Source organism: Asterias amurensis, chromosome 13 (assembly GCF_032118995.1).
Source record: "Asterias amurensis chromosome 13, ASM3211899v1".
Classification (NCBI taxonomy): Eukaryota; Metazoa; Echinodermata; class Asteroidea; order Forcipulatida; family Asteriidae; genus Asterias; species Asterias amurensis.
In genome coordinates, this window is record NC_092660.1 from 18,213,727 (window position 1) to 18,228,308 (window position 14,582).

A 14,582-nucleotide genomic window follows, 5' to 3' on the forward strand; every position below is an offset into this window, starting at 1 on the left:
TGTCAGTCCCCTCAAAAGTGGTGAGGTCTACGCTGGGAGGTTAGAGGTCAGTGGGTCGGCAAAACGAAGTGTGACGGGACAGTACAACGCAGCGGAACTAGTTTGTCATTATGTCTCTTAAAGCGGTGAGTATTCGATTCAGATTACAATTTTTAGTATCTTTAGACCGATTTCTATATTAAAATTTTGTATATTTGCAGTTAGAAATATGTTTTGAATGTGTTTTCCTCACATGAAGAAGGATAAAAATGCTGTCGCTGTATTTTGGTCGTGTTCCTACCCCGTGTATCCATTGAGATTACGTAGATTTTTCGAGCAATAGAACCAGACTAAACTTTGTTTTTGTGTGCGTTGTTTTTGCAACCTGCTCTGGCAGTGTACCGTGTACCTCTTTTCCTTCCTCCACGAGTTTGTCTCAGACCATGGAGTTCTTATTCGTCATGGTCAATCAAAACTTGGCCACAAAATTGTGGGCTACGATTGCTGCTTTCGCTGTGTAAATATTGTGTCTCAGTTTGTGAAAATGAATTTGTTTGACAACCAAAGCATCTCAGTGAGATGCTTTGTCGACTTATTCATTCAAGATTCTCACAAGTCAAAAAGGAAATAAGTTTTCACAAGTTTTTTTCACCAGTTTGCGAAAGCGAAGCGAATATCCCTGTCTGTGTCACACTTGGAAAACAGCGCATATTTAGAATAACTTTCCGTATGGGGCCACCACTTTTTCACTCATTTTTACCAAAAGGGAAGTCTCATTGAGGTCAATTAGAAACTAAACTATTTCATAACGAATGAAAAAGTGGTGGCGCCATACGGAAACTTTTCCCATATGAATTTAAGTATTAACAAGATTATCTCCATCATCAGGTACTTGGAATGTAACTCTCGCTTCACATTTGCTTTCGCCTTTATGAACCGTGCCTCATCAGCAGTTCAACTTCAGCATTGTTCCGCTATCGTCTCTACGAATCTCATACAAAAATAACAAATACTGTTACTTGTACTGTTTTTGTCATTACAACATCCCTGTTAAAACTTGTTACCCTTCTTCAGTTTTGCATGCCTACTGTTATTTTGTCAACCAGATCTCGCCAAAATATGTATCTAGTGTTCTTTGTACTCATACTTTGTCTTATTGAGCGTTTCGTGGGTCCAAAAAATCCACTCCGCAATTTTTCTTAGAACAAACAATAAATTCCCATCGTTTTCTCAGAATCCTCGGTAAGGTGTACCCTTTAAGTGCACCAAGGCAATGGTCATTGCCTTGTTGGTGCACTTGATAAATTTTAGTTGTGGGCTATATTATAAATCCAATTTTTGTGGAAGTCTACCAAGGGCGAGTGGATCAACAAAATTATTCATGTTTAACTATAGACAATAGTGCGTGAAGTATCAGCATACCTGAAGTGTATGGCTTAAATGTAGGGGTGTTAACAAAATCCACATTGATGTAAGTTCAACAATGTTGTTTTTTTCTTCAAACTTTAGGGCTTTAGTAAAGGACCTTCAAGGCCGTCATCGTCTACAATGGGACCAGCCGAACCAGCAAAGTGTATTGTCAAACTACAAACGTAAGTCATCACACCTAGCCCTGCGACATAACTATATAAGTATCATAATTCATAATGTTGTGTCTCATTTTTGAGAAAAATTTAAAATCAAAGCAGAAAAACAACAGTGGGGTTCTGTTTATTGTATGTGGCCTGGGCCCAATTTCATAGCACTGCTAAGCAAAAAAATTTGCTTAGCATGAAACTTCTCCCTTGATAAAAACAGGATTACCAACCAATTTTCCTCGTGATTTTTAGGATAAAGCAAACAACAGACTGAAGACCAGTACAAGCAACATGAAACAAATGGACATTTTGTTGGTAATCCGGTTTTTATCAAGGATGAAATTTCATGCTGAGCAAATTTTTGTGCTTAGCAGCTCTATGAAATTGGGCCCTGTCACGACGAAATGAGCTAAAAGTCGCTCAATAGATAGGTGAGAACTCTCTTGTTTCAACAAGCTCTGTCTGCTTGGAGGATTATTGTTACCCTAAGTGTTCTCAACCATAAGAAAGCTCTTGATCTGCAGAACTCAGAAATACCAATAGCTAATTTATTTTAAATTCCGGCTTTTAGCTCATTTTGTGGTGACGGGTCACATACATTATGTAATTCATTACCACTATCAGTGTTGTAGTCATGGTGGGTAGTGCTTGGCAAAATACAATGTGGTGCCCAGCACAGATTTCCCCCAAAATAAATCAAAATATTGTCCATAAATCAAAATATTGTAGGTCTATAGCCCACCACAAAAATTTGTCGAGCTACAACACTGACCACTAGCAAGGTTCACACTGATGCCTGGGTCACCTATACTAAATTCCGGACACTGCCCCAGGGTTCGGCCAAGGATTTCTTTAGTGTCCGAAAATTGTTTTCCTTGAAACCATTGCAAGATGGATCAGTTACATAGATCATATGGTTGGGGAATCCCGAGTGTCTGGTGGGTTTTTCGGCACCAACCACTGTGGGCAAGAACCCTTCTGCCCAAAATGCAATCATGTGGCAGCCAGGCTGATATGAAGCCTTTAAAGTCGCTGGACACTATTGGTAATTTTCAAAGACCAGTCTTCTCACTTGGTATATCTCAACATGCATAACAAACCTGTGAAAATTTGAGCTCAATTGGTCGTCAAAGTTGTGAGATAATGAAAGAAAAAACAGCCTTGTCACACGAAGTTTTGTGCTTTCAGGTGTTTGATTTCGAGACCTCACAATCTAATTCTGAGGTCTCAAAATCAAATTTGTGGAAAATTGCTTCTTTCTTGAAAACACGTCGCTTCAGAGGGAGCTGTTTCTCACAATGTTTTATACTATCAACCTCTCCCCATTACTCTTTACCAAGTAAGGTTTCATGCTAGTAATTATTTTGAGTAATTACCAATAGTGTCCACTGCCTTTAACTCTTTCTGTTCTTATTGTTGACAGGAAACAGTCAAGGAAATATAGCATAATGCAGTTTAACAGAGGAGACAATGTGGATTTGTCCAAATGGAAACAGGTAAATTAGACAATTAACACAATTAGACAATGTCCACAGATTAACATTAAACTTACTCAATTTGAAGATAATGATGGTAGAAAGCTTCCCTTAAAATATTACTTGCTGAGGTGCTGTAGTTTTTGAGAAATGACTAAAACGAGTCACAAAAATAATTTTCAAATGGTGTCAAGACTTAGGTGTGATTGCTGTCTACACAGCAGTTAAGGGTTGTGTTGCGTCTTACTGACACCCATGAACAAGGGAGACCACCAAATAGGGCTACTAGAGTGTTGGCATGCTAATCCGGAGGTCGTTGGTTCAAATCAAGTTTTGGTGATAAAGTCATTGGCGTGTAAGTCCTGTTCCCGGTCATGACACTTGTGTCCCTGAGCAAGACACTTGTTACTATAATTGCTTCTCTCAACCCAGGGGTAAATACGTACCTGTGAGGGCAGAGATGGTTCTTGTGATTGATTTAGCTTAGTAGCGCATATTTGTTGCACAGGCTGTATACCCATTGACTAGGGGTAATAATGTTGGAAGCTTTGAAACGCCCTTCAGGTGTGAAAAGCCCTTATTAAAAACGGGTTATTATTATTATTTCATTTTCTAGGCCAAGATGGAACGCGAGAACAACATGAGGGAATTCAAGATGCTGAATCCAGATATGCCGACCCATGGAGCCGGCAGCGAGTTCGGACGTGAGGTGAGGGAAGAGGCGAGGCGGAAGAAGTACGGCGTTGTTGCCAAGAAATACAAAGAAGAAAACCAGCCGTGGATCCTTAAACAACTGGGCAATCCAGGCAAGAAGTAAGTAGATTTGGCTATGCCGTCGGTTTCCTAACAATTCCTAACTTAGGATTAATCTTAGGACGAGTTCAAGTCCGTATCTATAGTCGATAGGATCACTGAACCCATCCTATGTTTGGACGATTTTTTTGTCCAAACCGGAGATTGGATTATACCTCAGAGCGTGTTTTGAAACTGGCTGCAGGACACTAATGATAATTACTTGAAAGAATTGTTAGCATAGAAACTAACTTGGTAACGACAAGCGGTAATCTGTTGATGAGAAATGGCTCCCTCTCTGCAGTAACCTAGTTTTTGAGAAAGAAGTAATTTCTCACTCAAACAGTCAAATATTAAAAGATGTCAGGCCTGAAGCCTTTTATTAGGAATCTGTAAGCAGACAAATTTGTGCAACAAGGGTGTTTTTTTCTTTCATTATTCTCTTGCAACTGTGATGACCTATTGAGTCAAAGTTTTCACAGATTTGTTTTTTATGCGTATGTTGGGCTACACCAACAAGTGAGAATACTGGTCTTTGACAATAACTACAGGTGTCCAGTGCCTTGTAGAATGAAGAAGAGCCATGTAGAGACACTCTGCTTGTTTTCTAGTAGATAGCGATCTAAGTCTCTTTGGTTGGTAAACACATATAACCCTAGACAATGAGAACTTCTCTCATGTTTTCTCCAACAACGGGTAAAAAACCTTGTCCCGGATGGTACTTATCCGTTGATTGTCCTGGACAAATTTTGACAAGGTCTTTAAGAACTGCGTGTCTCCCTCACGCCTGTATGCTTGGTTTTTAGAAGGCGAGGGCACCAAGGCACTTTCTCCTTGGTAAAGGGCACCCTTTGAAGAAATTGTAAATTACTACTTGAAGAGCATTTTAAGGGCACCAAGGCAATGACTATGGGTCCTAGACCTTATCGCAAATGCTCCTAACAATCACTTTAGGCGCTGAATTTAGTGCATGCAGGTCTAGCAAGTGATAAAGTTTTAATGGTTGCTAGACCAGCATTCACATCATTCAACAGATAGCACTTGCGCAGTGGGTATTTGCAAAAAGGTCTATGGAGGAAATCGCCCTTGTTGCCTCCGTGAAGTATCAGGCCTGTATCAGGCCTATATGCGTCGTTGTGTGCTCCCTTGTTATTTACCATCTTGATTGATATCTTTTCCTGCAGGTTCAAGGGTAAAAAGGAAGGTTTGATCAGTGAGAACTCCAACTACTACATCTTTAAGCAGCAAGCCGACGGCACCTTTGAAGCCTCGCCGGTTGATTCTTGGTACAGTTTCACGTCCGTTGCTAAACACAAGACGTTGACAGCTGAGGAGGCGGAGGAGGAATTCGGAAGGTGGGTGTAGTAGGGTGTTGGGTTACTCTGATTTGTCTTGGAATTTGGAACAAGCAATCATTCTTGTAGAAATGCCAGGAATTGGTCACATAATAATAATTAACAGCGCGCACTGTTATTCCCTAATTAATAATTAAACAGTATTTATCAAGGTGCACTAAGTCTGGTGTAAAACCATTCAAAGGCGCCGATCAAGATGGAAAAGAGGGAATTCTCAAGTGTTCGGGAAAGCAAGTGTGAACAGGTGTGTCTTGAGTTGCTGCTGAAAGATGAAGGCGTTATGTATTTCCCTGAGGTTTTTAGGAAGTGAATTCCAGACCCTGGGTGATGTCATGGATGGGGGTGGGGGTGTGAGTCGGTGAGGGGGCACAAGGGAAAGAACATTGCTTTTTCAGGTTGGGTGGGGGGCAGGGGTCATGTTTTTTTTGCATGGTGTGGGTCATGTTTTGCTAATTTTTTTCAGGGGGATTTAGCTTGGAATAGGAATTAGTCCTGGGAGGTATTAACAACTTAAAGGCAATGGACACTATTGGTAATTGTCAAAGACTAGCCTTCACAGTTGGTGTATCTCAACATATGCATAAAATAACAAACCTGTGAAAATTTGAGCTCAATCGGCCATCGAACTTGCGAGATAATTATGAAAGAAAAAACACCCTTGTCACACGAAGTTGTGTGTGTTTAGATGGTTGATTTCGAGACCTCAAGTTCTAAATCTGAGGTCTTGTAATCAAATTTGTGGAAAATTACTTCTTTCTCGAAAAATATGGCACTTCAGAGGGAGCCGATTCTCACAATGTTTTATACCATCAACCTCTCCCCGTTACTCGTCACCATGAAAGGTTTTATGCTAATAATTATTTTGAGTAAATACCAATAGTGTCCACTGCCTTTAAGGCTAGTCCTAAGTAATTTGTCTTAAACTGAAATATGACTAGTTATAACTTGTTGTGAAATCCACCCCTGTGCTGTTAGTAGATGGCTTAGAACCACCACCAAAAATAATCCTTTTTTGAGAGAGCTAGTGTTTTGACGATAATTCAAAATACTAATTAATTTTTTTTTATGTAGGAGAGACCGCACCTTTAATTTCTTCACCCTGATGGTAGAGAAGAGAATGAAGGAAAGCGCCGGGGAGGAACTGAGTAAGGAGGATGAGGAAGAGTTGAAGGCCAAGACCAAGACGAGAAAGAAGAAGGTTGATCTGGTAAGATTGTCCGTCCAACTAATTTTTTATTATTAATATTATTATTATTGTTATTAGTATTATTTTTATCTTCTTTTTTAGGAATTATTTTATTTATTTATTTTGTACTTATTTATTTATTTATTTATTTATTTATTTATTGAAATAAAAAAAATCAAAACCCGAAGTGTAAACATGGTAAACGCAAGTGCTTGGCGAATAGTGAAATTTAGTATTCGGTTAACCGCTGGCCAACTATCATAAAATTAACTGGATATTCGGATATTTTATCCCGCCGCTGGATGGCAGTGTTTGAATTATTCGCCAAGGCCTAGTAAAATCAGTACTTTCCCGAGTTCTGTGAAATAAATCAAGCATATTACTTGTTTTGACTCATGAATATAAAGTGTTTTGTATCATTTTTGTTCGTCAGAGGATTACAGAAGATGACGATTATCAAGATCTGATGACGTCGGAGGAGAGTGATGCATACAATAGCGATGATGATGAACCAGCTGGTAAGCTATCAATCTGATTATAAACGTTCCTTGTCAATTTTCCAGAGAAGTTTTTTTTTGTAAATTTCAGGTTTCATATATTTATTTATTTCATTAAACATCCGACAGCGCAAGTGCCAATAACAGGATTTTAAAGTAGTTGAAAGGCGCTTAATTTCAAGGATTTATATCTTCACAGCCAAATCAAAGTCAAAGAAAAAGGGAGCGAAGAAGAGAAAAACCAAGAAAAAGAAGCAAGATTCGGATGATGAAGGGGAAGAGGAAAGTGATGAGGGAGATTTTGAAGGCAAGGAACTAGACTACATCTCGGAGGACTCAAGGTATGTTGCCATATAAAGCAGAACTGGTAACTCATAAAAAACAGTGCGTTGTGGAATTGGGCTCATATCACAAATGGCCTATGTTAAAGGAACACGTTGCCTTGGATCAGTCAAGTTGGTCTTTGAAAATCGTTTGTTACCGTTTGTTATAAAATGCATATGGGTAGAAAGATGTTGTAAAAGTAGAATACGATAACCCACTCAAACATGCCTTGAAATTGCCTGGTTTTCCTTTTACCTCGTTGACTAACACGGTCGGCCATTTATGGGAGTCAAAGTTTAGACTTCCATAAATGGCCGACCGTGTTAGTTCGCACAGAAAAAGGAAAACCACGCAATTTCGAGGCAAACTTGTGTGGATCATTGTATTCTACTTTTAAAACATCTGTCCAACCATATGCATTTTATAAAAAAAACGGTTACAAATGCTTTTTATAGACCAACTCGTCCGATCCAAGGCAACGTGTTCCTATAATATATGTTAATTGATTTGTCTCTTCTTGCATTGTGATTGGTTAATCAGTGATGAGGAGGAGGAGCAAAAGAAGATTGACATCATGGGTCTTGATGAAGAGTTACACAAGATTGAGGAGGAGGAGGAGGAGGAAGAGGAGGAGGACAAAGAGAAAGAAGAGGAGAAAAAAGACGAGATGAACCGAGGAAAAACCGAGGAGAAAGTCAAAAAGGAAGGTGAGACACCTAACCTTATTTCAGTTCCGACTTTTAAAGATCTCTGACTTTGCTAAATTTACTTTTTTTACGTTTACAAAAATTATTTGCATTTATTGTGTGGGTGAATGAAAAAACTTGCAGGCCACCCAAAATTTGTTTGACCCCCAAATATAGTTAAGGGAATTATAGTTTATGTGTGTTGAAAGGGAAGTACATGTATAGTGTTGCGGTAACAAATTTCAGCCTTTTTTCATTTTTTTTCAGAATCTCATCCCTGTATTACATGTGGGCTTATAATAGTGAAAAAAACTTGCAGGCGACACAAAAGTTTAGTTAACTCGACCTGTGGGCGAGTGAAAACTCTGGTAGGGTTTGATAATCTTGTATTTTTGTTCTCTTTGTAGGGGAGAGCAGCTCCAGTAGTTCAGACTCTGATGACAGCGACATCGACGATAACAAAATTCACTCAGCTATGTTAATGCAGGTTAGTGGTAAAATGTCTGTTAAAGGTACTTTAGACGTGAAGTCGATCAGCTGGTAGGGGGCGCCAGCACAGCTTCACAGTGGAGCTTGGGTCGTTTGCCGCCCCCTGCTGGACTATTGGGAAACCTGGTTACCAGGGTACTTGATAGATAAGGGTATTTGATATTCATGGGTACTTTACATTTTTCGAAGATTTGTGTTTTTTGTTGCTTTGTTTATTATGTGACATCAATTATTCACACCTACTACCTGTTTTTATAACTGGCATCTTGAAATAAATGTTTATTAAATTGAATTGAATTGAGTGCCATAGAAATCTTGAAAACACTGTGCAGAGTGTTGTGTTTGAAAACAGATTTGCATGTCAGCTAATGTGTTGTCAACTGTCATTGTTTCTGATGTACTTGTATGCAGGAGTCATGAACAACCAGGCATCATTTTCTGACTAATCTAGTCCTATATGTATCAATATAGGACTCCCATATTCAATTTTGCTACATGTGTTGTAAATATCAAGTGTCAATATTTCTGATGTACTTGTATGCAGGAGTCAAGAGCAACCAGGCACAATTCTTTCTAATCTAGTCCTATATGTATCAATATAGGACTCCCATATTCAATTGTGCTACATGTGTTGTAAATATCAACTGTCAATATTTATGATGTACTTGTATGCAGGAGTCAAGAACAACCAGGCATCATATTCTTCCTAATCTAGTCCTATATGTATCAATATAGGACTCCCATATTCAATTTTGCTACATGTGTTGTAAATATCAACTGTCAATGTTTCTAATGTACTTGTATGCAGGAGTCAAGAACAACCAGGCATTGTATTCTTTCTAATCTAGTCCTATATGTATCAATATAGGACTCCCATATTCAATTTTGGATCGTCATGCCTCACATATGACGTGTGACACGCGTCCACCAATCAAATGACAAGGGTCTGTTTGTGCAATTTATAATGAAATATATACTCATCGTTCCTTAGTGGTTGCACCAAGGGACTAATAATTAAAATGAAGATAATTATAAAGTGTAATTTTTTTGACCTAAGTGTGTATCTTTTTAAATTATGTTTCTCTTTAATGTTTTTTAATTCTTCACATTGCCAAAGGCTGGCAGGACTTGTGAGCGATGTTCATTTGATTGATGCTCTTACTGTATCAGGCATGTGAGACTTCCTCTTTTCAGCTGAGTTCCTCCTTTGGGGTTTTGACTTTCCTCTTTTATCCTTAACTCTCTGTGTACAAAAGTATAGGAATATTATCTTTTCCTCTTTTTTTCTTGGCTGGTTTTCTCTTTTCCTCTTTTTTTTCATGGACACTTACTCACATGCCTGCTGTATAACAATTTTCGTCTTTTTAACAGTATTGTTCTGCTAATTGTATTTTGCCGTAGCCGGATGAAACAGTATGTGTACTCCTTATTAAATTTGTTTGTTTTCTTTCTAAGTTAACACTTCTAGCTTTCTGTACGACCTCTTCACTTATGGTTATTTATTAGTAAATTGATGTTACCTTCCCCAGGGTTATGGGGTTCGGTCCATTTTGGGAATAAAATACAATACAATTCAATTCAATCATTGACCAAAGCTTGCAAGACCAGGCATCAGTTTCACAAAAAGTTAGGTCCTAACTTGGGACTAGTCCTAGGGGATATTAAAAACGTACGGCTAGTAACTTGTCCTATCTCGAGATAAGACTAGTCTTAAGACTAGACCCCAGGGCCCGATTTATAAGAGCTTGTTCAGCAGAAAGTAATGCTTAAAATTAGTATGCTAAGCAAAAACATACAGGATACCAGTCACAGATAGTACATATGAAAATCTGTTTTGGCTGATAACCTTACTCTACTAAGCATAATTTTAAGTTAGTGCTTAGCTATTTGTAGGTGCTATAGCAGCTTTAATAGTGAAGTTAGGCCCAGTGAGAATTGCTTATTATCTAGTTTTAATTAAACGTATTTTTCTGCTGATGTCTTTTGACATGAGCTATTTGAACAGTATTTTTACCCCTTTATAATGCTAAAAGGCTGGCAAGACCAGTGAGCGATCCTTATAATTATCTGTCTCTTGTAGGTAATTTTTAAAGTTGGTATAACTTTTAAACAATTTTTCTGCAAACGACTTATTTTTGTTATCTAGCTTTTGTTTTTGTACATAGTGCTTTAAGGCTGTTTTTCGCCAACAAAGCGCTTCATACGTTTCTTTTTATTATTATTATTTACTATATTTTTCTGACAGCAGAAGAAACCGTCCAAGAGGCCAGCCACTCCACCAAGCCAAAAAACGCCCTCAAAGACATCTAGTAGGAGTGCGAGCAGACCGGAAACGCCAACACAGAATCCAAATACGAACAGCACAGCGACGTCAAGTACACTTTCTGATGCAGCGAATAAACTTCAAGACAGAGGTATGTTTCCATTTTAAAGCCATTATACACTTTCGGAACAGAAAAAAATTAAAAGTTCACAGATTTACAAATAACTTACAGGGTTAACAGAAGGTAATGGTGAAAGACTTCTCTTGAAATATTTGTCCATGAAAAGGTTGACTTTTTTAGAAAACATTTAAAGTCACCTGGAAATAGAATTGTTTTTCTTTCAAACATAAGAGTATATACTTACGAACAATAAAACAATTTTTTTAGTAATTGTTCGTCACGATTTATATGTTTAAAAAATATATAAAGTTGTTTGGGGGCTGACTCCGCCTACCCCTTTTGTGACGTCAATCGAGGCAGACTTTGCCTGCAATGCGTATAGTAAACACACGTGCAAAGTACATATACGTCCAAGTCGTGAGTTGGTACATTTCAAAAAGTGTTTTTCTGCATTCAGCAGCAATACACCTGATCAGCATTGCCGGAAAAAAAACAATTATTTATTTTTTTGAAACTTACAAACTCATTACTTGGTCCGTACATGTACTTTGCAATTGTGTTTACTCTACGCATTACAGGCAAAGTCTGCCTCGATTGACGTCACGAACAGCGCCCTCTCGGGTCGGGGTCTACTCTTAAATTTGTAAATAACATAAGAACTGATTTTTTAAAACCTTAGTTAACTGTTTATTCACATTCCACTCATCAAAACACATATATTAGTGACAAAAGCTTTATTTTGAAAAAATACCACTTCCAGGTGACTTTAAAACAATAGCATATCTCGATATCGAGAATTACGAATTTATTTTTAACACATGAAACGTGCGTGACACACGAAACGTGCGGAAACAAGGGTGGGTTTTTCTCTTTATTTTCTCCCGACACCGATGACCGATTGAGCCTAAATTTTCACAAGTTTTTTTTTTTTATATAGAAGTTGTGATACCTGAAGTGTGGGCCTTGGACAATACTGTTTACCGAAAGTCTCCAACGGCTTTAAATGAGAAGATCTTGTCTTTATTAATTTTTTCTCAATTTACAAACTTTCATGTATCATACCTTTAGATTAGGTTGGATAAGGTTAGATTTGTTTGTTCAACATGTAAACATGAAAATTGTTTTCTCAGTCAAAACAAAATCTCATAAAAACTGGCCACAACAACACAGACAATAGTTTTTTTTTATATAAATACCAAAAAGAGTAGGTTCTTAAAACAGTCAACATTCAAAGCAGTTTCCAGGAAATTGTAATCAATTTTGGTGAATATTTTGTCTATTTTTTAGTATCATTAAAGAGGCCAGGTACCGATGAAGCTCACTCTTCAAAGCGACATAAAACAGAAGAGAGTGCATCAGCGTCAAGAACACCGGGGAAGTAAGTTTGATGCCTTTTCCTTTTAATTTGTTTCCACTTTAGGAGAAATTAATTAGATCGGGTAAATCCAGGATGAGTCAAAGTAAAACCAAATCAATGAAATATATTCTTAAATCTTGAAACTTTTCACACATTATTCGTTTTTGAAACACAAGCAATGATTCATGTTCTGATGCAAAATCAGTTACCTCTGAAATATTTAATATCAGTCACGGACAATAAGACCTTTAAGGGAGCTGTCGTAAGCAACTTAAAATAATGGCGCAACAAAAGTGACCGTATGCCAATTAAAACTGTGCAGGCGAACTGCGTATACCCCCGGAAGTGATAAAAATAAACCATTAATGTTCTCAACTAATTTTTACATTATCTTTGTCGAACTCAGGGAGACGGTTGGGTTGACCGAGGATGTCATAAGACGTTACCTCATGCGAAAACCCATGACAACCAAAGACCTCCTCTACAAACTCAAATCCAAGAAGATCGGACTCAAGTCAGACGTGCTTGTCAAACAGTTCACTGAAATCATAAGGAAGTTGAACCCTCAGCAGACAAAGATTAAAGGAAAGACGTACTGGTTCATCAAACAATGAGATTACTATATTTTCCGCATTTTTACATTCTGTTCAATGTTCTGGGTTCTAACCCAACCCTTGGGTCGATTTCACAAAGATAGTCCTTAGGATTAGTCCTAGGACTCTTCCTAAAGTTTAGGAGTTAATAAACCCCACCCATCACAAATTGGTTATCAATAAAATGATTGCCAAAAATAGGCAATTACATTGCTTACTTTAATGAGTTAGGGTTCGAATCTCACTTTTGTTAATGACAAACTGGGTTAATCAAAAGGAAGGTTTCCCCTTATCATTATTCACAGTTAAACTGCTCACCATTTATTATTTGGGGTTCGATTTCCACCATGGGAAATCACAAAAAGGTATTAATCAACCAAATTGATTGCCAAATATCTATCCCTCTCTTGGTAGTCAGGTAGTTACAAAGTGATTATTTAAGAAGTGATCGCATTAGCCACAGCTATACTGCTTACCTTTTATTATTTTGGGTTCGAATCCAACTCTGTGTAATCACAAACTGGCTCTTGGAGCTGGTAATCTTCCTGGCATTTCCTTTGATATCCGGTGTTTAAAGGCAGTGGACACTATTGGTAATTGTCAAAGACTAGCCTCCACAGTTGCTGTATCTCAACATGTCCATAAAATAACAAACCTGTGAAAATTTGAGCTCAATCGGTCATCGAACTTGCGAGATAATAATGAAAGATTTCGAGACCTCAAGTTCTAAATCTGAGGTCTCAAAATCAAATTCATGGAAAATTACTTCTTTTTCGAAAACTACGACACTTCAGAGGGAGCCGTTTCTCACAATGTTTTATACCATCAACAGCTCCCCATTACTCGTCACCAAGAAAGGTTTTATGCTAATAATTATTTTGAGTAATTACCAATAGTGTCCACTGCCTTTAAGTCTACCTTTGGTCATCATGTTTGAATCATTGCACATGCCATGCTCCCCCAGTAGCAGTTTTCTTCTGTGTGTGTGTGGCCTTGGTTCGAATCCCCCAAAATGGGACTACTTCCAGAGACTTTAAGCACCAAAATGTTCTAAGCACAAAAAATATTGCTGAGCAGAAACTGTGTAAATGTACCAGCCAAATATCCATTTACTTTTACATTGTTCCAACTGGTGCCCACTTATTGATTGCCTAGTAAAGAAATTTGCTAAGCAGTATTTTTTGCTTAGCAGCTTTTTGGAATCGGGGCCAAGGTCAATATGGAAATATTTGGGTTAGACTCCCAACAGTGTGAATTTATTTTTCAATTCAAAATGCCCATTTCCCCACCAAATTTAATAACATTTGCTGTAGTACATTTAATTTAAAATGTGAGAAATTTTATGAAATAAATTATCTTTACTTCTCAAGTAGAGATTTTACCATAAAGAGTTTGGAAAGTATTTGCGAGTGATGTCATGTGTCAGGATGTTTTCATAATTTCAAGTCAATTTTAACATGTTTGGAAATGGAACTTCTTCATTTTATATTGGAACAATTCATGCAAATCACAGATTTTAAACCTTCAATCAAAACGTTCAATACACTGCAAAGTGGTTAACATGGAAATAAGACTGTTTTTCTTTTTAGCGGCAGCAGACGACAAACGCACACAAAAAAGTTTCACTACACATGAATCGGGTAACCAGTACAACTCAACCTTGCGAGCGATTTGTTGTGAATTTGTGACGTCAACATTTGTATCGCATTCGCAGGAAGTATGAATCGGGCTGAACACCTTTAAATAACGACTGAGCAATCAAAAATCCACTGAATTTTCTTGAATAAAAGTTAGTTTACCTTGATTTTAAAAAGGGAAGAATGTGTCATGTGAAGGTATTCTTATCTTGCATTTCTCATGTCTCAACCCATTGGTGTTGGCTTCCCCA

General features: G+C 37.8%; 1 protein-coding gene across 2 annotated transcripts; it reads left to right on the top strand.

The window, feature by feature from the left end:
• Position 1: 1 nt before the first annotated feature.
• On the top strand, positions 2–14,435 carry LOC139946384 (general transcription factor IIF subunit 1-like). 2 transcript variants are annotated; one of them, XM_071944029.1, is made up of 13 exons: positions 2–125; positions 1,489–1,571; positions 2,980–3,052; positions 3,648–3,844; positions 5,008–5,178; positions 6,250–6,385; positions 6,798–6,882; positions 7,061–7,202; positions 7,726–7,892; positions 8,279–8,358; positions 10,609–10,774; positions 12,032–12,122; positions 12,508–14,435. In XM_071944029.1, the coding sequence occupies exons 1-13, from the start codon at positions 111–113 to the stop codon at positions 12,713–12,715; spliced, it is 1,614 nt and encodes a 537-aa protein (XP_071800130.1). In that variant the 5' UTR covers positions 2–110; the 3' UTR covers positions 12,716–14,435. The 2 variants fall into 2 exon arrangements, with proteins under 2 accessions (XP_071800130.1, XP_071800129.1); XM_071944028.1 differs by having other exon boundaries at positions 10,606–10,774; positions 12,508–14,434.
• The last annotated feature ends 147 nt before the right edge of the window (positions 14,436–14,582 follow it).

Coding starts and splice junctions, on each gene's coding strand:
- LOC139946384 (XM_071944028.1), top strand. Junction 10,775..12,031: donor GAATAAACTTCAAGACAGAG/GTATGTTTCCAT, acceptor TCTATTTTTTAG/TATCATTAAAGAGGCCAGGT. Junction 12,123..12,507: donor GCGTCAAGAACACCGGGGAA/GTAAGTTTGATG, acceptor TGTCGAACTCAG/GGAGACGGTTGGGTTGACCG.